This window comes from Gopherus evgoodei, chromosome 9, assembly GCF_007399415.2.
Source record: "Gopherus evgoodei ecotype Sinaloan lineage chromosome 9, rGopEvg1_v1.p, whole genome shotgun sequence".
NCBI classification, from domain to species: Eukaryota; Metazoa; Chordata; order Testudines; family Testudinidae; genus Gopherus; species Gopherus evgoodei.
The window spans coordinates 86,995,636-87,020,377 of NC_044330.1; the positions used below are offsets into that span (position 1 = coordinate 86,995,636).

Consider the following 24,742-nt stretch of genomic DNA (forward strand, 5'->3'; position numbering starts at 1 on the left):
AACCGCAGGGAAGGAGATCTGCTTGCTCGGGGGTTCGGGGAACGCGAGAGCAAACCGGGGAAGGAGACCTGCTTGATTACCAGAGAGGCTTCCTCAGGTATGCTGCGATACCTGCTTATTCCACGGAGGTCAAGAAAAGCGCTGGTAAGTGTCTACACTTGATTACCAGCGCTGGATCACCAGCGCTGGATCCTCTACACCCGAGACAAAACGGGAGTACGGCCAGCGCTGCAAACAGGGAGTTGCAGCGCTGGTGATGCCCTGCAGATGTGTACACCTCCTAAGTTGCAGCACTGTAACCCCCTCACCAGCGCTGCAACTTTGTGATGTAGACAAGCCCTTAGTCTCAAGCACTTACACACATCCGCAACAAGTTAGTAAAACACCCCAACCCTTGATAATTACCAAAGCTGAATGTGGCTTTCGAGTGATACAGCAGCAGCCCGTCTGCCGCTGGGGAACACAAGATGCGTCCAGAGGGAGAGGTCAGTCCTGAAATGAGTCCCCCTTGTTTCAAGCTTTTTACCCTTATTTATACATTAGTAATTAAAGTAACCTTGTTAAGTAAGCAGTTTCAAGCAAGAAGTTCCTTCTGATTATTGATTAACCAGGTGTGGATCTTTCCAGAACTTGCAGCCTTGAGACCTCAATAGACATTCCTGAGGGTACATCCTGCTCTTTTCAAATGCATGTATCAGCATTTTCAACCCAATTCTTAACAGGAAGGACGAGGGGTCAAGCTGCCCTTTCAGTGGCACCCTGAATCCCCCCTCCCCTTCTGCCTTGGTCAAGCTGAGACTTGCTTTTAACAGCTTGCTGACTAGGCTGTCTTTAACAATAAGCCATAGTGGTTTCAGGCACTTTACTGGTTTGCCAAAGTCTCCCCGTACAGCCCTATTGCATTAATTTAGATGAAATATATGGACCAAAAGTGTTAAAATAACCCAGTCAGTGTCCAACATTAAATCGTGTTACACAGGGTCCAGAGTTTGGTATATAGAGACCTCAGCCTGCTTAGTGCCGTGGCAAACACACCATTCAATATCCTTTTAATCTGTTATTAAAGATACAGACAAGGAAAAACAGTTAAAGCATTTGAGATGTTAAAGTATTAAGTAAGGCTTTAATTTTAACAGCATCTCTTGTTCCTTTTACTGGAGAGAGTTTTAGAAGGGAAAAAAACCCTTGTTGGACAATCTCTTAGATGGTATCAGAGATGGTAATAACTGGCCTATTGGGGAAAAAAGAAGAAGCTAGTTAAGATGGACTGGAGCTGTTGTTTTTGCTGCTATTGTTAAAGTCCAAACTTGTTTCATTTCTGGTGGTGTCTGGGGTCAGCTGGAGCGGGTAGGTGTGTCAGTGTCATCTGCATCCCTCTCTCTTTAGATTGGTCTGGTTAGGATATTCCTGAGAATTAGGGAAATGAATGTTCAGGGTCCCAGGAAATGGGAGTTAAAGGGTGGCAACCATGATGGTGAACCTTGCTGTAGTAGTCTCTGTCTGTTCTTTCTTTCTTTGTCTGTTCTTCCTTTTCATCTATTTTTTCTACATTCTCCCCCAAATCTCTTTCTTTAAGGACCCACAATGGGACGGGTGGCCAGAATAGCCCATTGCATCATTATTTTGTCCACCAATTATGCCTAATATCCGACACACCAATTTTGGTTCATTAATTTCTGGTTCCACCTCTTATGTTTTTGTTTAACTAAGCATGATTTCAACATAGACCTTGAATTATATCAACATGGCCTTTTTTGTTTGGCATAATTTAGTCTCTCTATCTGGTTCTTTTGCACCTGTTTAGAACATTCATTATGGAAATCAACTTGACTTACTTTTTATTAACATTTATTTTAGGTTAATGTAACATTTTATGAACTTTTATAGACTTTTTACAATTAAGCTCACAACTAAGGTAAATTTGTAGGCCTCTGAACCAAAAAAATCCATTATTCACTCAGCACTAGTTAATCATGCCTTTTACCCAGTTTCTAGTTTGCGGCAAATGTAACAAATGGAGGGTTTTTTTAAACAACTAGATTCATATAATTGCAAACACACTGAGGTTTTCCTAAGACATAAGAATTAGCTAGCAGCCAGATATCCTTTTTATTTTGGGAGATCACCGCATATTATGTTTACTTGGTGATGAGACGGAAGTTTACTGTTTTGAGAACATAGCAACCCTTATTTGTTGTTTTTTTGCAAGCGATACAACTTTAGAATGTTCACTGGCCAATCCAAACTCTTTGAGAATGTTCACCAGCCAATCCAAACTCATCTGCATTCCACAAACACTTTTCAGAAATTCTGTTCATCTCAGGAATTGGCTATGGATCTTGGTGTAATTAACGCAACAGAATCTCTTGATGTTAAGGTAGGGCATTCTAACTGGCTGAGGTAGGCTTTTTATGAGAAACATAAGGATCAGAAGAAACTGCAGTTTGAATGAAAATCAATATTCATTCAGACATCATATACTATAACGATTACGTAAACCTCAATGACCCCCATCAGGGTTTAGACTGAAATGAAGTTCAGATACATTCAGATTTCTGAACCAGACATACTTTGCCCTTTTCAAATCAGTCTCCTGTGGCGAAAGCAAACAGCCTATTTCTCCTTCAAAAGATTTATTCCTTTCACAGCAGATCCCAAATGGTGTTATATCAGACATAGGAGCTTTAATGATATATACTTGAAACAGGTGTTTGTTTGAAGTGGGTTGATTCTATGTATGGGTTTGTTTTGGTTCAGTGACCTTTACAGTGTTAATTAGACCCCATCTTCTTCATTTTATTAAAGTATGTTATTTTATGTTTGGGATCAAAATTGACCTGACACAAAGTTATTTATTGAGGGAATTCAGCCCTGTGCTGCAGCCATTTTGAGCCAGCTATGCTGGTGTAAAAAATGGCTTCAAAGGGGCTTTAAGATCCTGAAGGGACACCCTGGTGCAGGTGGCCGTCCTGCTAGATACAAGGCTGGCTGCAGTGTCTCAAGCTGGAGCCACTGACATAGTGCATGTTCCAGAGGCAGGAGGAAGTGTGGCTGGGGAGCATTCCTAGCTATTTACCCTGCAACCACATACAGCCCATATTGGCTATGGCAATCTCAGTGCAATGCAGGGCAGCCCTGATCCTTGCCCTAACCAGCTGAACTGTTCCCCATCCACTGGCAACCTCAGGATAGGGAAGGCATATGCTGTTCCCTATGCTGGGCTCTGCACTGGTGCAGGGATGAATTTAGATCTATCTATTATAATTGGAACCTTTTCAGTTAATAATCAGCACCTTGAATATCATTAGCATCTGGAGTGGCATCCCATTCAGAGCATGGGGCACAAGTAGAATATGCTCCCCTCTAGCTTTCTCTTCTCAGAAGGAGAGTAACAGCTTTCTGCACTACCTACAGATTTCAAGGGGCCTTGTAGATCAGACCCAGCCCCCAGGCAGTGTGCACTGCAAGAGTCTAGCCTAGAGGGAATGCAGGCATGGATGACTAGGCTGGGTCCCACATCTAAGAGGACAAGCTGTGTTGAAAGCTAAAAGTTGCTATCCTATTTTTCTTCTCCAATATTCCTCTCTCTCATTTCCCATTGTTACCATGTCTATTTTCATTAATTGGGTTCCTGATGCTTTTACAAATAAATGTATTGCCATTCCCTCTGCTTCCTCACAGCTATGGGTGAACCAAGAAGATGGAGTAGAGGAAGGAACCAGTGAAGTACAGAATGGCCATTTGGATCCAAGCGCCGACTGCCTCTGTCTCAGCAGAACCCTTCAGAACCGGGACCAGATGAGAGCCAATGTAATCAATGAAATCATGAGCACAGAGCGGCATTATATCAAGCACCTCAAGGACATTTGTGAGGTATGTGGGGGCTGTGGGGAGTCTTCAGTTGCTAGAACAAAGAAGAATAGTGTGTGACCAGGATCCGGATATCTAGACTGTATGCGGGTGGTGGGGAAAGAGAGAGAGAATCTCCAGGCTTCATCAAGAGACTTGTGTCTTGTTTTTAAGTGTAAGGAAAGGTCATTAAGGGACAGGATTGGCCAAGCCACCATATGAAGCATAACATCAGCTTCTAGAGTAACACGCTTCTTCCAATCATCAACAAAAAGAAAATGAGGGCCAGACACACTTTTTCATTATTTCATCCAGGTTTGGGGCCTGACCACAAAATGCTTATTCCTAACAATCACCAGTGATTCAAAGACCTGGAAAAACCATGGGAAATTCCAACATTAAACAATTGTTTAAAGTTGTTTTACAGTTTGTTGTTGTTGTTGTTATTGTCATTTTTGATAATTGAATTTATTTTATTTGGTATCCATAAAAGAAGAAATGTTATGAACTGTGGCTGGGAACTGCAGTAGACAGGGGCTTTGAAATTCACCCATCCTCCCACAAACAGCTTTGCCAGTGCACCACAATCTGGTGCCTTCAACATGCCCCTGCTTTTCCAGTCATGGACTCCCCACGCATTTCTGCCAATGCAACATAATCGCCACCTGCTATCCCAGTCCTAGGATCCCCACAAAGCTCTGTCACTGCACCCTAATTTGACTCAAAGCCCCTACTGCTATTCCAGTGCTGCATGCTCACACAACTCTTTCAAGCACCCTCTGCTTGCCTCACACCTCTTGTGAATTTACTTTCATCCTGACTTGGATTGTCTCATTCTGTTCTAGTCTTTAGCCTCTCTCCTCACTCCCCCACCAGGCTGATAGATATTTGTACCAAGTCATCATATGTTTGTAGTTGTGTACAAAGCTAGAGTGAGGGCTCCAAAGTCTTTTCACCTGCTGACCTAAACCTGGTTGAACCTGGCTTTCCACAATCGAAAATTCAGTCCTGCACTATTCCATCTAGCCTTATCTACTGGAAGGGCGGATGGTTCATATCCAAATAACCAGGCTTACAATACTTAGGATGCCTGAAATCAAAGGCTGGATACTGAGAAGGTTCTGATCCTTCTGAGGTAGATTGAATTCCAAGCACTTTTATGTGTAGAAATAATTCAGCTGAAACCTTCAAAACCAAGATCCCGTCTGCTCTCCATGGACATTAAAGGTCCTATGACACTTCTTTGTAAAAGTAGGTGGGTTGTCACTTTCATTGATCATACCTTCCTCTCCTCCCACAGCTATCCAACTTGCAATGCAATGCTTCTCTTTCTCTCTCTCTGGGGATGGCTGTGTGTATGTGTGGGTGCGTGTGTAATACCTATGAGTAAAAACTGAAATGTGAACTCTAAGTAACAGATTTAGTTGAAAATTGAGTTCAAATTAATTAAAAATGGGACTATTAAGACAACATTCTGACTTTTTTTCATACCCATTCTACTAACAAATGACCAGATTTTTGTCCTTCAGACATTCCATATAATTAAAATTCAGTGCCAGCTATCTTTGAATGTACATGTGAAGAAATTAGGTTGTAATTAAAGCAAATTTAGTATCAGTTGCTTTCGCCTATCTTTCCTATTATGTTCACAACTTTCCTTTACTCAAAATGGCTGCCATTTCCTCTAATTTACAATGGGATTGAAACTCACCAAGGAGATTGGAGTGGCTTGTGCTCTCACTACATTTTCTCATTTCTCACTCTCAATTAAATAAATGTAATTGTTTAATTATATTATGTACAATCTAAAGGATACCCCAGGTGGATTGTTATCAAGGTTTGAAGCTGGGACCTTGAGATCCTCAGCCCAGATCTCCTTCATTAAACTACAGTAACTGTTATCTTCAGTGTGGAGAACTACACACAAGTCATTGATCTCCTTCACTATATAGCACAACACCTTAATTACAGCCTCAGCAACATTAGCAAATATTCAGATTGACGCATGTACACAAGTTAAGTGTGCAGTGTGTCATGTTATGCCACATGAGGTTATAATTACAATTTTGTGTTATATACTGCAAGAGAAGTTAATGTGTTTTGTGTGTACCATGCTTCCTTATAAGTAGGAGGCAGAAGTAAGTTCCTTGTGATGAGATAGAGTCTGTTATTGTCAGAAGAAACACGCTGTGGTGAACACCAGAATATGGTTAAGAGGTTGTCCCTTGGCATTTCCTTCTATTTAGAGTTGATATGAGGGGGTTTAAGGGATGGAGGTTTATATATAGAGCCAGATCCTCAGGTGATGTAAATTGATGTAGTTCCATTGACTTCAGGGGACCTTTGTTGAGGATCTAGCCCATAGCTTCTAAAGTGTATTGGGATCTGTCAGAATAAATGGTACTATAGAAGTATATTGTTACCATGAACTTTGTTAGGTCAGTAGTCTGATAAACAGTCTATGAATCTAGCTAAAATTAGAAATCAGATTCCTATTATAAGAGAGCTAGAAATAAAATGGTTTTCTTGTTCTGCAAAAGTTTTTGAGATTTCAAAAAATTTGAAAAAGCAAATTCTCAAACATTTTTACAAACTGAAAATCTGTTTTTTTAAATAAAAAGTTGGACTCTAAACATTTAATCTCAATAATTTTGAAACATTTCCTTTAGCTTTCAATCATTTTATTTATTCTTAATTTTTACTATAATCACCTTATATTTCAAAATGAGAAGTCATTTCAGACTGGAAAACCAGAATTTCTCAGTTTGAATATGTTGAAATGAAAAGTTTTGACAACTTCAAAACCTTTTTTCAAAATGTTTTTGAGTCAAGAAATTTGTCAGAACTGACCCTTTCCTGGGAAAAGTTTGGGTTTAGATTAATCGGCATTTTCAGAGAAAAGTTTTTGGTGAAAAATTCCTGACCATTTCTACTCTCTAAGCCAGATGTATCCATTTTTCTAATGTTTTCAGACAAATATTCGTTGCCTTTGAATGAAAGGAATAGCCTCTTTCTTTTTACAGCTCCTTCACTCTGTCTTCACCCATCCTTCTTCTTTCAAAGCTTCATCCTCTCCTTAAAGACCTATAATCAAAGTCCTTTGCTTTGAGTTCATGCCACTGACATTTTAACATTTAACAGTCCTGTGCCCAGCCTCTGCGGAATCAATTCTGAAAAGTCCCTAATAACTTTATTTCAGAGAACTTCCTCCTCCTTTGCGTTAAACTGGTCCTGTTTCTGCTGATAAGGCAAAAATCCATCCAAAGCAGAAGGGAGATTTTTCGTGCTTTTTCAAGAATGGAAGAATCTTGGGATTTCAGTCTGGGAGCAAGTCAGTTTGATTCAAATATGTCGTTTCGATCAAAGGTGTTTGACTTGAAGAAGCAGCAAAGTATTGCAGCAGCTTTACTGTGTATTGTTTCTTTGCCTCCTCTGGCATTTTTCTGTTTAACAAAAGAAAATCTGAATTTACCACTTGCCTGCCATGTCACTGGGCTTTTTGGGGACAGATCCTCAGCTGATGTATATGGGCATCAGTGGAGCTACAGTGATTTACATAAGCTGAGGATCTGGCCCATTGTGTCAGGAGATGTTTATCTCCATGACTCTTATCTTGCTGTGAATTATACCGAATATAATTGTAGGATAAATCTTACCAGAAGGTGGAGTACCAATAAAGGGTTCAAATGCCTTTTTAAACTAGAGAAGACTGAAATGAGCATTCTGATTTGCAAATGTGATGGGTCATGCGTTGCTGGAGAGAAGCTCATCTTGCTCAAATGAAGTGTGCAAATCAGAACAATCAGTTTGCTCTGAGAAGACTCGGAGACAGCTTAATCACTCCAGACTCTATCCAAATGAGTTGACTTGACTGCATGCTTTTCTGCTTAAGTGGAGTGTGGCTAGACTTAGAGATAGCTAGGACGGCTTGATCTCCTGTCAGCACTGCAGGGTGAACACAGACAAAGGTGTTATCCTATGCTGCAGAGCAAATAGTCTTCTGATACCAAGCTGATGAGACACAGAAGTGTTGCTGACATAAGTAAACTTTACAAATCCCCCTACTCTTATTTCTAGGATGGCGGAGAAAGCATTGCATTATTATAAAGCGAGTCATATGGAAGAAGAAATCTGACACGCTAATGAAAGTCAGGACTGATTTAGTATAGAGTATAGCAGCATGAGCCAGGTCTCACTGCTAACGTAACCACGTATCTTCTAAAGTCAATGAAATATCTCAAAAAATGCAGTTGTATCAGATATTAAACTGATACGAACAGATATAACTTAGATAATATTTTTACTTCAAGGTCCCAGAGATACAGACGAGGTTTTCATCTCAAGGCCAAAAGACCAAAAACATCAAGATACTTGATCACGGCTTTGGATAGGCCCAGAGACTACTGACACTTGATCTTTGCCAAAAGGCTGAGAAGCAGTTGCACTAGATTGCTGCAGGTCTTGGGTGATTCAGGGCACTTGACCTGCAGCTTCCTATCTTAGAACAAACCCAATGCCAATATGTTCTAGAGCTTCACAGGACTATTATTTATTGCATCCAAAAAACAAGAGTTAGGGAATGCCAGTGTTAAAGCCGTCCATTGCCTCTTTGAACTGAGATTTTTCAAAGACTTGGCCAAATTTGGGTGAATTTTCAGTGGAGCAGCAAAAGGCATATCCCTTTGCTGTGTTACAAGCCTTGTTCCACAATACGGAGGCACTAGAGCAGGGTTTCTCAAGCAGGGGTCACTGCTTGTGTAGGGAAAGCCCCTGGTGGGCCGGACCGATGTGTTTACCTGCCCCGTCCGCAGGTCCAACCGATCGCAGCTCCCACTGACCGCAGATACAGGGAGGAGTCACACTGTGAAGAACCTTGAGCATGAAGATGAGGAGTTTATACTTAATGCAGAATGACCCTGGGAAGCCAGCAAAGGCATTCAAACAGTGGAATAACATGAACAAAGCAGTGGGCAAGGAAGGTGATTTTAGCTGCAGCATGTTGTAGGGATTGCAGATGAGAGAGTGAGAGATAGGGAGGCCAGAGACGAGGAGGTTTCAGTACTTGAACAGAGAGATGATGAGGACATGTCCAGAGTTTTATAAATAGGGTGAAGAATACAGGACATATTGTAAAGAAGAGGTAGAGGGAGAACCAGCGGATCCTGGACAGAGAAGGAAAGAGAGATCAAAGATAACCCCAGTGTTATGAGTTGGTCAGGGAGAAAGAGGAGAAAAGGCCATGCAAGTTCTTTCACTAGCATTTGCCTCTTCTCTGAGCTCACAAAACCTCTATGACATGGGAGCAAGTTTTACCAAGCGTCAGCATGTTGATGGAATTCCACCTGAGAATTGTCTTGGGGCTAGGGTGACTCTGAACATTTCATGGCAAACTTTCTACATTGCTACTCAGAATGTCAAGCTGAGTTTGTTGTTTGAGGTTGATCATATAAGACTTCAGATGGGGAGAGCCTACCGGGAGGGCTAGTTGCTACTGTCTTCATGCATTCTCCCAGGGAGGTGGGCATCCTTTTGCTTGCTGTCTCTTAGCTAGCCAGCACTAAATGTTGGTGGCAGTGAGTGGCCTGGGTGCAGTGCATGGAAGAGGGCTGTTTATCACTCCCCTCTGTCAAAGGACCATCCAAGAGCTGAGAAGGCACTGGCCCAGCCTCGCACCCCTTCTCTTCCTAGAGGACATCAGACTGGAGAGTGATCCATCCCCTGAAAATGTCAAAGAAGATGGAGTAACCACAGACCATTCCCTGTTAGATTTCATTGGGCAGTGGTGCAGAGAAGGCCCTGTAGGAGTGATGTGTGGACAAAGAGCTGCATTGCCAAGGTGATATGTCCTAATAGTTCCAAGAAGCATCGAAATCCTGACCTTGTTTACATTCCTCATCCTACAGGATGAAATATTTTGAGAACCGAGCAGTGGGGATGGTCCATGAGGGGAATGAACTGGTTCATTGCTATGAAGAGGGGAATCAACAAGTGACTGCCTGTCTAGTATCTTCTCAGTTTCATTTCCTTCTTCTGTTTAATCTCTCCTTCTCTGTGGAAGAAGAGGGAGATGGGTCTCATCCCATGCCTCTTTATATACCAACTCCAGGGCTTAGAAAACTTAGCACTTAACCTCCTGCAAATATTCTCCGACTTTGCTATTCCACAGGAACAACATCAAAAAATACTTTAAAATGAGACAGTTTGTCTGCTCTTTTTAGGTCTTCATTGAGCAAAATGTTCTCCAACATCTGCTCATCAGTCAGCTATCCCTAGCCTGAACAAACCTGATGGAATGAGGGGCAGAAAGATGACATTGTTTTATGCAACAAAAGTAAATCTACTGGAAAAACTCTGCAGCCTTCTAGCTGGTGCTTACTGTGTATTATATATAATCAATGATCTCTTCCAATTGATTGCTCACGCTGGAAGCTAACCATCCAAACGTAGAAACCAAGAGAAAGCCCAGGAACTTTGGTTGAATGCTGCATTTATTTATTTATTTACATTCCCCAGGGTTCAATAGATATCTCTATGGAAATTTGCTGCTTTACTCTCTGAGTAGCATGTGGCTTAGGCAAGCGGTGACATAGCACATGGAGTGTGGAGAATATTCAAGGCAGTGGTCACAGCAAATAGCCAACTAGCAATGGCTGAAACCCATTTGTGTGATGCATCCACTGAATTATTTTATAAAAGAGAAATAATAATTCTTTCCTACTGCACACGTGTTTTGCAAGAATCAGTTCATATTGCAAAGTGCTTTGAGATCCTCACGTCGGAGTGAAAATATTATAGCAAAAATCCCCATGATTTCCCATCATTTATTTGCTATACAGCTGCCATACCATAAAAATTGTTTGGCTGTGAATCAGGATGCTCCACTTCCTTGTGTCATTTCATCCTTAGAATGAGAGGGGGAAACCCAATGAAATGAGTCATTGAGTTCCAAAGCAGCTCCCTGAAAGAGCTGAAACTCAGATTCATCAACTGTGTAATGTATTCCATGATCAAACCCTACGCTAAGGGAGGAAGAGAGAGTTGTCTCCAAAAGCAGCTATGGTCTGGTCTGATGCAATGTTAGCTAAGCCGAACATTTAGGAAGTTGGCCATTAGCCAGGATGTCTCAAGTCATGTTTATAATTCCGTTGTCTTTTTAAAGTCGTCATTCCAGAAAACCACTTTGTGAACCCAAAGTGCAGTTTATCATCCCTTTCTAATATCTATCATTGTTTAACATCAGCTGTGTGTCACCAGCTAGTGGTTCATCTGCATGACTCAATTCCCAAATTCAGCTGTTCAACTGGACCTCCTAGCACCTTTCTTTACTGTGCAGGGCGAGGAAACAAGTACAAGGTTTCAACTTACAGGGCGTCAGTTATTATTGTTTAAAATTAAGAGGCCTCAAGTGCAAGGGCGGCTCTAGGAATTTTGCCGCCCCAAGCAGGGCAGACAGGCTGCCTTCCACGGCACGCCTGCGGGAGGTCCCCCGAAACCGCGGGACCAGTGGACCCTCCGCAGGCTAGCCATGGAGGGCAGCCTGCCTGCCGCCCTCACAGCGCTGGCAGAGCGCCCCCTGTGGCTTACCACCCCAAGCACGTGATTGGCGTGCTGGGGCCTGGAGCCACCCCTGCTCAAGTGAGAGTGTGGCCCACTGTGCCCAGCAAAGTCTAGAATTTAAATAGACAACGCAGGAAAATAGTGTGAGGAAAAACAGATGCTGAGAGGCGAAGTGATTTGCCCAAGGTCATGCAGCCTGGCAGTAGCAGAGATATCAATAGAACCCAGGTCTCCTTACACCTCAGGCAATGCCTACTGTGCTCCTCCAACCAGTAAAGCTTAGATTGCTTGTGCCTTAGATAAATACTCAGATAAATTGGAGGACTGGGAAGAAAGAAATGATCTGCAAGTAGAAAGGCAAATAGAGAGTTGTCTATTCTATCACTTTCCTATACCTACTGTCTATCTTGTCTATTTAGATTGTAAACTCTGCAGGACAGGGACTGTCTATTAATCTACATTTGTACAGTGCCTAGCACAATGGGGCCTATTCTCAGTTGGTCTCTAGGCACTTCTGTAATACAAACAACAATTAATAGGCTGAGGGAGAGGGAAAAAGGATGATCTGGTAGCTGTGACACTAGAGTGGGATTTAGGAGAACTGGGTTCCGTTTGCAGCAGTTCCACAGACTCACTTTTGTGGCCTTGAGGAAATCACTTAAACTCTCTCCACTCAGTGTCACATCTGGGGACAATAATTCATCCTCTTTCTCCCAGTCTTCATCTGTCTAGGCTATTTACATTATAATTTCTCCAGCGTAGGGACTGTCTTTTACTCTCTTTGCACAATGCCTAGCACCATGGGACCCTAGTCTCAGGAGCAGTCTAGGCAGTCCTAGAATACACATCATAAATAATACATTAAATAGTAAAAGATTATTTAATAATAAAACAGTAGCCAAGAAAATAGGAGACACCTCCCCTCTCAATTCCACTAGCACAACCTCCTTGATTTTAATGCACTCGTGTAGCTGAGGAGGATCTGGGAGAATAGAAAGGAGGGGGCAAGAGAAATGAAAATGATGCTGTTTTCTTCTTCCAAGATGACATTTAAGCATCGGCTTTTAGCTTCCATCACTGCTCTTCCCTCATCAGGCAGCCAATAAACTGAAACCGCCATCAAACCTTTATTTTTTTGTTTTATTTTAACATTCAGAGTTCCCACACACTGACATTTTCAGAACAGCAAAACCTCCAGCCTTTGTTTCTCATACACAGGCAAATAATGGTGGGATAAACCACATAGCGTTCCGAGTCAGGGATGTCCCATGAGATTTGGAGTGGTGGCACGATGCCTTTGGCTAGCAGTAGGTCGCAGATACCTTGTGCTCAGTGCAGTTGCAGTGGGAAGGATGATTGCATCATGTGCTCTTTCACTCTCTGTTATGAGACCAAGACCCTAGAATCAGACATTAATGGAATATTCTGCAGCTTGAATGGCTGCTTCCCTGTGCCGATGACTGTGGCTGTGGAGGGGAATGAGAGTGGCCAGCCTGTCAAAAGACAGACCCATGCAGCTGTTACAGTAGGATGGTGTGCGCTTGATCAAAGTGTGAGAATGTGGCACCTTTTCTGGGGACAATGTTTGCAGCAAGAACCAAAACTAATGGGTTTGTTTGTGTGGCAGTAATTTTTAAAGGGACAGACAGTGGCAGAAATAAGTAACCAAATCCCTTTACAGTATGAAGGGCCAAACGTGAGGCTTGCTCCTCTCTGCAGCTTTGGTAGAGATAGGAAGGCGCCGAGCAGTGGTGGCTAAGCTCTTTTCAGGAGTACTCCCTTTTCACAGAAGGTGCAGGCAGAGTGTGCAGGGAGTGTCGGGTAGCTCTCCATATTGCCCTCCCTATACCTCCTTTTGAAGGATCAGTATGTACTCCACTGCAGCTTTTGACCAAGGCTAGCAAGCCTCTCAGGATGGCAGGGCCCTGCCCATGTTCCAAAGAAGCAGCTTTGCTGTACTCCGAGGGGCCACAGAGCTTCAAGGGGCCATAGTTTGTCTTGTGCTTGGCTCTTCCGTGGGTGCAGGGGATAGTAACTTCTTTTGTCTATTGTCCAAGGTCCGTCTGGCATTGTGAGTGTTTTGGGTTATTTTACAAATTCCTCCTCTTTCTCCTTGCAGGGTTATTTAAAGCAGTGCCGGAAGAGGAGAGACATGTTCAGTGATGAACAGTTAAAGGTCATATTTGGCAACATCGAAGATATCTACAGATTTCAGATGGGTTTTGTCCGGGACTTGGAGAAACAGTATAACAACGAGGACCCCCACCTCAGTGAAATTGGACCTTGTTTCTTGGAACATGTAAGTTTTTAGCGGGAATGAGAAGGCAAGAGCCAGTTTACATGACTGGAACTTCACTGTTCTGGGTCACGGGTTCCTCAGATTACAGACCAGAGGCTACGTTGACTATTGGTTTCTTGTTGCTAGATGTGGAAATTGGCAAACTTCAGAAGTGATGCATAAGGTTATAGGACATAGAAAACATAGTCAATGAATCTGCTCAACATCCTACATGTCTCAACCCAATTGCAAGGAGTACGAGGAATGAACAGGAAGAACTGGAAGTATTAGTACTTAGTAGCTAAATTATGATTTCCTAGGCATCACTGAGACTTGAATAAATCTCATGACTGGAATATTGGTATAGAGGGGAATAACTTGTTCAGGAGGGATAGGAAGGGAAAAAAGGGCAGAGGTGTTTTATATATTCTTGATGTATGTTACACTTGTTCTGAGGTCTAGAAGGAGGTGACAGGCAGACCAATTGAACGTCTCTGGATGAAGATAAAATGGGGGAAAAAAGCAGGGACAGCATCCTGGAAGGGGTCTGCTACATACCAACAAATAAGGAAGAGAAAGTAGATGAGGCATTTCTAGAACAGGAGAACCAAACCACAAAAACTGGTAGTAATGGGGGGGCTCTAACTACCCAGACATCTGTTGGAAAAGTAATATGGCAAAACACAAAATTTCCAATAAGTTCTTGGAATGTGTGGGTGACAATTTTTTTGTTTCAGAAAGAGGAAATAACCAAGGGCACCACCTTTTTAGACTTAATTCTAACCAACAGAGAGGAACTGGTAGTGAATCTGAAGGTTGAAGGAAATTTGGGTAAGAGTGATCATGAAATGATAGATTTAGTGATTGAAAGGAGTGCAAGTAGCAGAATAAGGAAAATGAACTTTAAAAAAGCAGATTTGAACAAACTCAGAGAACTGGAAGGTAAGGTCCTATGGGAAGAAAATCTGAGGGACAAAGGTGTTCAGGAGAAATGGCAAAGATATGGTATTAACGGCACAACAGCAAACTATTCCAATGCAAAGGAAAGACAGAAAGAACAGTGAGAGGCCAATATGGCTCCATCATGAGCTATTTAATGATCTGAAAATAAAAAACAAATTCTTCAAAAACTGGAAACAGGGGAAAATTGCTAAGGATGAATACAAAAGAATAGTGCAAATGTTTCTGACTGTCACATCACTTATTCCTCTGTGCGTCAGTTTCCCTATCTATAAAATGTCTACAGTACTTACCTGACAAATGGGTTGCAATGCTTGATTAGCTAATTTGGTAAAGTGATTTGAGAGCCACAGTTCCAAACGTATTACATAACTACAAAGTATCGTCCTCATCAGTATCCCTCATATCAAAGTGCAATCCAATCTAAATCAACCAATAGTGTTCCACAGAAGTGAAATAGGGCTATATAGAAATTATTCATATAGAATTTAATAAAGAATGAGATCTTTTCCTTTGTCTTTTAAAATCATGCTGTGGTATGTAAGGGATAGAAACCTTTATTCAGTACACAGGATGGTTTAAAAATGTTGCAAAAAGGTTATCATTCTCTATTTAATTCTAAAGGCCTTTTCCAGAAGAGGAGATGATGATGATTAATAATAATAATAATAATAATAATGTGGCTATCCTCCAAGCTAAATTTCATGTCTGACACCTTTTAAATGATTTTTTAAAAATCAAGAGTTTTGGCAGGGATAGAAACCTTCATGCTCTAGGGCATAAGCTGACCTCTGACTAATATAGGTTTGGAAGACTCTCCCTGTGGGCATATTGTCCTGGAATGGCCTTCTGCAGGGTTTCTTGCACCCTTCTATGAATCCACTGGTACTGGCCACAGTAGGAAATGAACTATTTATCTGAGCCCGTCTGGCATTTCCTACATACCTATGTTCATCAGGTACAGGGGAGACCAAAATTTAACAGTATGGAAGCAATTTACAAATACCTGGCTCACCATATGGAAAGTTTTCTTCAAAAAATGGTTCTAAAAATAAATGTCAATCTGTTCTCAGACCTGTATTAAAGTCAAGAACCCAAGTTGTTTGATTGGTGTGTTTAAAACAAAAATCTCAACCTAAGAAACCTGGCATTTCTAATTGCACGCCATCTGAGCGGAACGTTTTGTTGCAATGTAAGCTGTCAATGGATTGATTCACAAGAAAGGAAAACACATGTTCGGATTCTTGGCTGTAGCAACACAGCACATTTGCGAGGAATACGAACCCATCTGATTTTGTACCCTTTCCCCCCCTTGTGACTATGTTTCTCTGTTGCATGGAAGGATGCTAGCCCACCAGGCTTCATGCTGCCTAAGTGACAACAAGTCAGCAGAGAGCTTACTCATGCTAAACACACAGTAGCTGACAATAAAGCGCCGGAGGCTTTAGCCCACCCCATCTTGCTGTTACATAAGCTGTATATTACTGGAGCTGATAAATTGGCCAGTGTTGTAAATATGTCAAGAAAATTACAGTTCTGCTTTTTTAGGCTTTTCATTAGGGAGAACGAGGTGCTATATTGGAGCTTATGTAAGAGGGGCTCTGATCCAGGATGTGAATCCTTTTATGTTGTACCTGGGCTGAGCCATGTTTCACCTCAGCAACACTTCAGTTTCATTAGAGAATCTCGTTGGAGACATTAATGAAATTTCAGTGGGATGCCATTAAAACCTCTCGTGGCTTCTACTAATTGCTACCGGCCTTTGCTGCAAAGAGCATCTTTCTTTTCTGATGGACAGTATTGTAATAAAAACATGCCTCTTTATATCTCTAACGGTGGTACTGAGATGTTCCAGTGATGGGCATGTTAGAAATCTGCAGGCGGCAAACAGACTGGGAAACTCGTAGTCTGAAGTCGTGGGAGAGTTTCACTATGGGCTGTATCCTCATGACAGGGGACTAATCCCCTCCTGCAGACAGGTGGGAGAGCTTGAAGGAGGGGAACTGTGAGGCTCTTCTTGAAGGGTTTCCCCAGGTTATTCTGATGGAGGGAAGCAAGATGTTTGGCCTCCCTGGAACTCCCACATTCCTTGAGCCTCTGGAAGCACAGGGTCATCTGTCTGGAGTCTCTGTGCCTTCATGACAGTTCTGGGGCCATGTTTCCTGATTCCCAGGTTCTTGTTCTATTCAGGAACCCTGTCGTGTTCAAGGAAGTAAAATTGGAGCAAAACAGGTAGTACAAAAGGCAGAGAGTGCAAACTGATCACATGCAGAGGTCAGAATGACATTTTCCCATCATGTACGGCATGAAGGGAACGCGATTTCTAGTCCCACCCAATTATGTAATAAGCATTGCACTACTGGCCAAAGGAGTGAGCATTTCCTTCCACTGCATCATTAGGTAGCAACCAGAGCTTGCATGCAGCATATCAAAAGCTGGTCTTATGGCCGAGATGTAGGACTGTGACTTGCATACCTGGGTTCAGTTCCTGTCTCTGTGTGATATTGGGTGTTCACTGAATCTCTCTGTGCCTTAGCTTCCAGTGTACTTGTACGTATCCTTTTCTTCTGCCTCTTGTCTGTATAGCCTGTAAGCTCCTAAGGGCAGGACTACTCCTATTACTATGTGTTTATACCGTGTCCAGCACAATTGGATCCTGGCAGTATTTAGGCTGGCCTCTCGGCAAGGTAATACAAATAAACACTAGTACTAACAGACTTGATGGACTAGTGCAAAGGAGAAAGAGGTGGTCTTGTGATCAAGGTGTAGTACTAGGGGTTCTGGACTAGTTTGTATAGTGGCGTGGGGTGGGGTGAATGTCATTGAACCAAACTGTAAACTCTGTATATAATAGAAACCACTTCAAGCCATCGGATGCGGCAGCATCACCTATGTCTGGTACTGTCTTGGTGTATAACTGTGGGCAAGTCCCTTCACCCCTTCATGCCTGAGTTTCCCCATTGGTAAAGCTGGGATGTTCAAAGCTATCCCACGTGGGTGGGGCGAGGCTAAACTCAAAGATTTGTCAAACCCTTTGGGGCACGCCTGCTGGAAGGCACTCTGCCCCTACCATTATTACGGGGCTGCGTGTGCTGCCAAAGGCCAGAGCTGTGACTCAGCGTCATCTTTGCCATTTTAAAGAAAGAAAACCCCATCTCTGGAGTTGAAACAGAAAGCTCCCACCTGGATCTCTTAAGGGATCATCTTACTCCACTACTGTATCTCAAATGTACCTGCAACAATGTGTCAGTGTAACAGATTCCCCGCAGAGACACCGTGCTAATTGAATGCTACACAGAGAACAGGACAAGGCCTGCGTGCTAGTAATCCAACATCAGATCTTTCTGCTGCTGCTGCTGGGCTGCTTTTCTCTTATTTGTTGTAATTTATTTTTTAGTGTGACAAGCAGTTGTCTGATGCGCTCTCCTCTCTTCCCTCTGTCTCTTTCTGTGTTCATTCCCCCCACCCTCACCTCTTGCAGCAAGACGGGTTCTGGATCTATTCGGAGTACTGTAACAATCACTTGGATGCGTGTATGGAGCTGTCCAAGCTGATGAAGGATGGCAGGTACCAGCATTTCTTCGAAGCATGTCGTTTGTTGCAGCAGATGATTGACATTGCCATAGATGGTTTCCTTCTGACACCAGTGCAGAAGATCTGCAAATACCCCTTGCAACTGGCAGAGCTGTTGAAGTATACTGCACAGGATCACAGGTAATGAGATGCCTTTTTTTTTTTTTTACTATACTTGTGTTTTTGATAGCTTTTACTAACTGAGGACTTTCGATAGCCTATTTCTTTACATGGCATCTACACACACTAAGTAACAAAGGGTTTTCTCTCTTACCTCTTCTTGCATCCAGCTGTTTCACTTCATGATAACTTGTTAAAATTAAGGCAAGGCAGAGGTTCAGCAAGCTAGATAGAAAGCCTGCCTGAAGCACTTATTCCCAGTGGAACTAAATTGAACGCCATTGTAGTCAGAGACCTGAAGTAATGATAGTTAGCTGTACTTTTAGATGCTACCTGCTACTCTAGATGAATTATTGGTTCATGTACTTGGTTAAGAGACATTAGCCAAAAAGGTTTGTTTCTCTCTCCTGACAGTGAACTCATCACAGCTGGGAATGGGAGTACCTCTCGTGTTTGGATAGAAATGGGCCAGACCAGTAACTTGGAGCTGAACTTCCTAAATTTAGGGGGAAATCAGATCCTGATCTGATTGTCGCAGGTTGTGTCTGTCAGTGGTTTGGGAGTCTGGGTTTGGTTGTGAGAAGCACACAAGAGTTTGTATGTTTCTCTGAACTAGAGCTGGCCAGGAATTTTTCGTCAGAATGATTTCCCAGTGTTGGTAGCTACTCCCCTCATGGAGGTGGTTTTTTATAGCGTGGTGCTGCGACTACACAGCCACATTAAACACACACATTGCTAGTGAAGACATATCTAATATCTTTTATATCTAGTATCTTTTATACTGGTGTAAATCTGGAGCCACATCACTGGAGATACTTTGGATTTACACTGGTGTTACTGAGATCAGAACCTGGTGCCGGGTATAAATACCCAAGTTCATCAAAGGTGCATTAGTTATATGGGGTAGTGTGATAGGTAGAGAATTTTAAAAATACTTTTAGGTATTTTAGTACTGCAAAGACACAGCTGAGTGTTAGCAAGGAGCTGGGAGTCAGCATAGTGTCAGTGAGCTGAGAACAGGATAATTGTTTATTGAACAATTCACTTAGCTGCTTTCTGTCTCCCCTTTTCTATCTGTAAAATGGGGTTAATACTTTCCTTCCAGGCATTAGTAAAAGGATGTGTAAAATGCTATACGTGTGAAATTCATACCTGCGCAGTAGGCCATGACAAGAGCTAAGCCCTAATTCCACTCTGCAAGCATTAAGTATTACTATCGATGTGAGTGACCCTCAAAAAGTTTGTTGGTTCAGTTTGTTTTGAAGAGGCATCCAAACGCTTGGTGGGTGCTAACAGTAACTGCCCATTCTTTCTAGACAATACCGATTGCCTCCTATTCAAAGGTCTTAAAGCCCTTCTGAGATACTACTCAGTTAGGCCTCACAACTTCTCCGTGAGGCAAGTTAAGGGTCTCATATAGGGATACAGAGGCATGGTGGGATTAAATGACTCACCAGAGGTCTGCATCAGATCCTTGTAGAGAACCCAGGTCTCCTTCTCTTTTTGGAGTTTGAAATTTCTCTGCTGCTGCATTTTCAAATTTTCCATTAACATCACTTTGGGGTTAGTGCTTAGGTTAATAATTACCTGAGAAGTAGGTGGAAACATAAATAATTATTAAGGGATTGACATATACAGAAAATGAGTGATGTGAGCACAGTTGGGGGTGCAATCTGTTCCAGGACAAAGATAGAATGTAGGCTATGTCTACACTATAGACTTTCCAGCGGCACAGCTGCACCACTGCAGCTGCACCGCTGTAAGTTCCCCTGGGTAGCTGCTCTATGCCGCTGGGAGAGAGCTTTCCCGTTGGCAGAATTAACCCACTCCCAACGAGTGGCGGTAGTTCTGTCGGTGGGAGAGCATCTCCCACTGACATAGCGCTGTCCACACCAGCCCTTCTGTCGGTGAAACTTATGTCGGTCAGGGTGTGTGGTTTTTTTCAAACCCCGACGGACAAAAGTTTTACCGACAAAAATGCTAGTGTAGACATAGCCTTAAATTCTGAAATATCTAACATCTCTAAAATACCTAATATCTCCAATTCTTTGTGCCCATGGGTCAGGTTGTTAGATATCCTAAAGCTATTATCTATAACCCAATGTGTTTAATCCCAATTTGATTGCGGGAGCAAAACTGAAGGAGGAAAATTATCTGGAGGATTAATGCTCATCATGGGCCAGATTGTGAGTCTCTTCCTCTGAGTAGGACTTTATTACGTAAGAAGTAATGAGACTAAGAAAGGTATTACTCAGAATGAGCAAGGGTCCCATGTAAGGAAGGATTTTGTATGATTTGTGAATGGCTGCCATTAGATTTCTTCCTATCTGATTAGCTGAAATCATTCTCTTATTGTATCACTATAGAGCTAATATATATAGGTCCAGGACAATGGGCCTGCATCCAAATTCCTGATCATTCCAGCCCAAGTTAGCACATGACATTTTGGCAAGAGTCCACACTTGCATTCTCATTGAGCATTGAAAGGAAGTCATTGCATCCCAAATATAACTGACGAGCAATTTATCGGCCTTAATTTTATTTTGAATGCTATCCTAATATTAATCCACCAGCCAAATACTTTCTTCTGCCATTTTTCTTCTAGGTTCTTTGTCAACTCAACCGCAGACATGGGCTCAGAGCCCAGAAAGTTCAGTCAGTGATTCTTGCTTCATTAATGTAGGAAAGGAGAAACGTAACTGCTGTTTCCTCTTCAAATGGAACATTAGAATTAGTGAATTAGCGTTACCAGTATAAAGCCCAGCTTCATTGGCACCAGCCCACTTCACATGGAGGCAGGCTTGGGGGTGTTTTAAAATCTTGGCTCCGTTCAATTGTTCATTGTCTGTGGGCTAGTTCATCTGAATTTTTCACAAAGGCACATCTGTTCATCGTCCAAAGATTGAAAGCAGTTTAATATTCATTAAATAGCTGAAGGTCATAAGTGCAACATTGCCTGATGAGCAACGGGCAGTGTGAGGCCACTGTCCAGTGCTGTCATCAGGTTCCCTGATTCAGAGTTTCAGTGCAAATAAGATTTGGGGTAAGAAGTTGGTCTGAAATCAAAAGCAACCAGAGTTTTCCTGGACACTTGGCATTAGGAGTAGTTTCTATAGAAGTGTGACTTCCTTCCATTGGTATGCAGGTCGTAACTAGGACCTGACCCTTCAGGTGTGTCTATTGTGGGCTCATTGGGAATGCTGTCAACTCAATTTAAGAAGTTAATTTCTATGCTATGGGATATCATGCTGTTGTGAGACTAGTCTCAAATGTCCCCTCCTGCAGATCAGAGACAGAGTTAAGTGTGTGTGTGTGTATTGGGGTGAGGGGGAGCTGTTCTAATCTTTGAACTGAAATTAGCCACTCTTACACTGACTCAGCCCACTCGCATGCATACAACTACTTGAAGTGTAGACTTGATCCTATTTGAATAAGCCACGCCCCTGAATTGTGCTGCCATTTTATCAGGGTATCCCCAGTACGTACACACACACACACACCCTTAAGAGCATTGGCTCAACAGACTTTTCACTGTCTTCCATACACACATTCCCCTCCCTGAAGGCATCTTCTTCAGCCATCGTTCTTAATTTATAATCTAAGAGCCTAGAGTCCTTTGCTCACTATTTACACGGTGATTGGAAAGTTTTGGAACAGTAGGAGTTCTTTTTCATTCAGAGAGGGACCAAGTAGAAACCAAATAAGGACATCAAGCCCTGAAATAATGTTAAAATAATAAATATATTTTATTATGAAAACTATAAAAATATGCTGTATATCTTATTTTAATATTTCCCCAATTTATATCCCATTTGGGGCACTTACTGAGTTTCTGGATCTAAAATCATGGTAGAGGAAGAAAGTTCTGAAATACATAAAGAAATGGATTGGCTGTTTTCAGTATCCATTTCTGAAGTATTCATAGCTCTAAACTTACGTGTCCTCAGATGTTGGAAAATAGTCTTCAACAAAGATTTCAAGTGCAGGATATTACAAAAATAGCAGAGGAGTTGACTCAAAATGATATGCTGTTTCTTTGACATAATGAGCAGTGGGATAATATCAGAGACATGTGGGAGTCTGAAGTCAACTTGGGTCTCTAACGAGCAATTCTGCTCCTGAGAGGTATTTTCTGTATATTCGGAGAGTCAGGCTATAAAGATCTACTAGAATACAAAGGGTTAATCCCCTGTTCTAAATGTCACTGACAAAATCTTGAGCAGTAACCTGTAGAGCCATTTCCTCAGCAGCTGCATGAGATCTTCATTTTTCTCGTTAGTTAGAAGTCAATATCAACCCTTAAGTTAATCATAAATTATGGCAACATTATATCAGCTGGCCTAGTCTGTCTTCCCAATAGAAATGAACATTAAGGTCTCCTGGAATGGAAAATGAGGCACAAGGTGGAAATCAATAGCATTGATTTTGGCATCACTTTTTAAAAAGACTAATCATCCTTGCTGCCCCGACAGGAGGCTGTTTTCGGTCTGTTATTACACTCACACACACACATCCAGGAAGCAAAAAGGATTGGGTTGATTTACTCACATAACACATGAGATATCCACAGTGGGAATGAATGCCATGAGACAAATGCTATGTGACACCCCTTCTGTCACTTTGGGTTTGTCTACACAGCAGCTGAAAGCGAGCCTGGGTAGACAAATTCGCACCAGCGGGTCTCGAGGTAGCTCACTAACAACAACAGTGTGAGTATTGTGGCTTGGGCTGGAGTTTGGGGTCTCAAGTCCACTCAACCCCCTAGGCTTGAAAGCCTGAGCTCTAGCCTGAGCTGCAACATCCACACTGCTATTTTTAGCACACTAGCTCAAGCCCCACTAACTTGAGTATCTCCAAGCTGCAGTGGCCAGAAAGGATATTTCTAGCACAGCTGAACTGATTGGGCACCAGCCTTATGTCTTAAGGGTTGTAAGATCAATGACTTGTGTATGCTTTGCTGGCCAGGGCAGTTACCTCTGTATTCAAACCTTATATAGTATGTTATAGACTGACATTTTATAGTGACACATGTTTCTCCTGAGGACCCAGGGCACACCTCCTTCCTTCCATTATTCAAAGGCAAGCATAGGCAGACGCTGGGGCCAGAGAAGATCTGAAGCCAACCCTTGCAAAAACAAGCTCTGAACGGAGATTGTTGTAATCCAGAAATACTTTTCCCTGGCTTTGCTTCTGCCAGAAACACTGGTATGATCAGGGAGGCATGAGCAAGTCTGATTTGGGACTATAAAATGTGTGTGTCTTTATCTACGAATATAGGTGGTAGACAGACAGATTTACATGCACACATAGAGAGGGAATTGCTCACATGCATAATATAACTATGAAACTGGCCAGGTCTGTCCCAGATAACTTGAAAATCACACATCCCGAAGTTTTTTACTATAACTCACTGTAATAAGGAAACTAATCTTATAAAGGAACATTAACATTCAAATATTTTCCAACTTTCATTTTGATGAACAACCCAACACTCCACAGTACGAGGTCTCCCATCATCTGCCTGCAGAGTAGTAGGGTTAGGAATGTTCAGACAGCCCAGAATGTGGCTGCGCATCCTAACACATTTTTAAAGAGCAAGATCCACAGCTGCTGTAGTTCATTGTAGCTCCATGTAAGTCAATAAAGTTACACTGACGTATGGCAGCTGAGGAGTTGGCCCATTAATTTTATTAGTGTTTCACAGTCTCAGAGGAGGGAGGGAGTGGTTGACAAGCCAAAAAGCAACCAGCAGAGAAGGAGACGTATCAAGAATAATAGCAAGGGGCAAATTGCTGTTAGACCCCTTTCGTAACAGGCGCGGCAAGATGGTGTTAATAGATGCTGTTAATAATGATGAAGCCTTGTACATTTCCCTTGTGTGTCAGGTGTAATTCCATGGTCTCCCTTTTGTGTTTTCTAGTGACTACAGGTACGTGGCTGCTGCACTTGCAGTCATGAGGAATGTGACTCAGCAGATCAATGAGCGGAAACGGAGACTGGAGAACATTGACAAGATAGCTCAGTGGCAGGCCTCAGTCCTGGATTGGGAGGTACAGTATGCATTGGGCAGTGATGGGCTCCAGTAGATTCCAGCACAAGAGGCAGAGGCGAATTGATTCATATCAGGCTTGGGCTGCAACTAACACAGAGATGCCATTTAGGTGCTAGTAGCTAGTAAATGAGCCATCTCTATAAATGGTGTATATGTAGGTGTACCTTCCATACGGCCTCCAGAATGCTCTAGAGGACTTAGCTCACCTCAAGCCCTTTGTGCAGGACAGGTATGTTTGGGAGTGAATTGCAGGACATTGGGGTAACCTGGGTTAAACTGAGGGACAGAAGGATGCATTTTGTCTTTATGGGACTGTCTGCACAGCTGCTGGGAGGTGTTACTCCTAGCTCAGA

General features: G+C 42.4%; 1 protein-coding gene across 9 annotated transcripts in view; it reads left to right on the forward strand.

The window, feature by feature from the left end:
• Positions 1 to 24,742, forward strand: part of ARHGEF9 (Cdc42 guanine nucleotide exchange factor 9) — a 326,751-nt gene that overhangs the window by 250,465 nt on the left and 51,544 nt on the right. For all 9 annotated transcript variants that reach the window (XM_030576347.1, XM_030576348.1, XM_030576355.1 and 6 more), the window contains 4 exons: positions 3,682 to 3,873; positions 13,526 to 13,705; positions 18,126 to 18,358; positions 24,258 to 24,387. In XM_030576347.1, the coding sequence (XP_030432207.1) occupies positions 3,682 to 3,873; positions 13,526 to 13,705; positions 18,126 to 18,358; positions 24,258 to 24,387 (735 nt within the window). The remainder of the gene's footprint in view (positions 1 to 3,681; positions 3,874 to 13,525; positions 13,706 to 18,125; positions 18,359 to 24,257; positions 24,388 to 24,742) is intronic.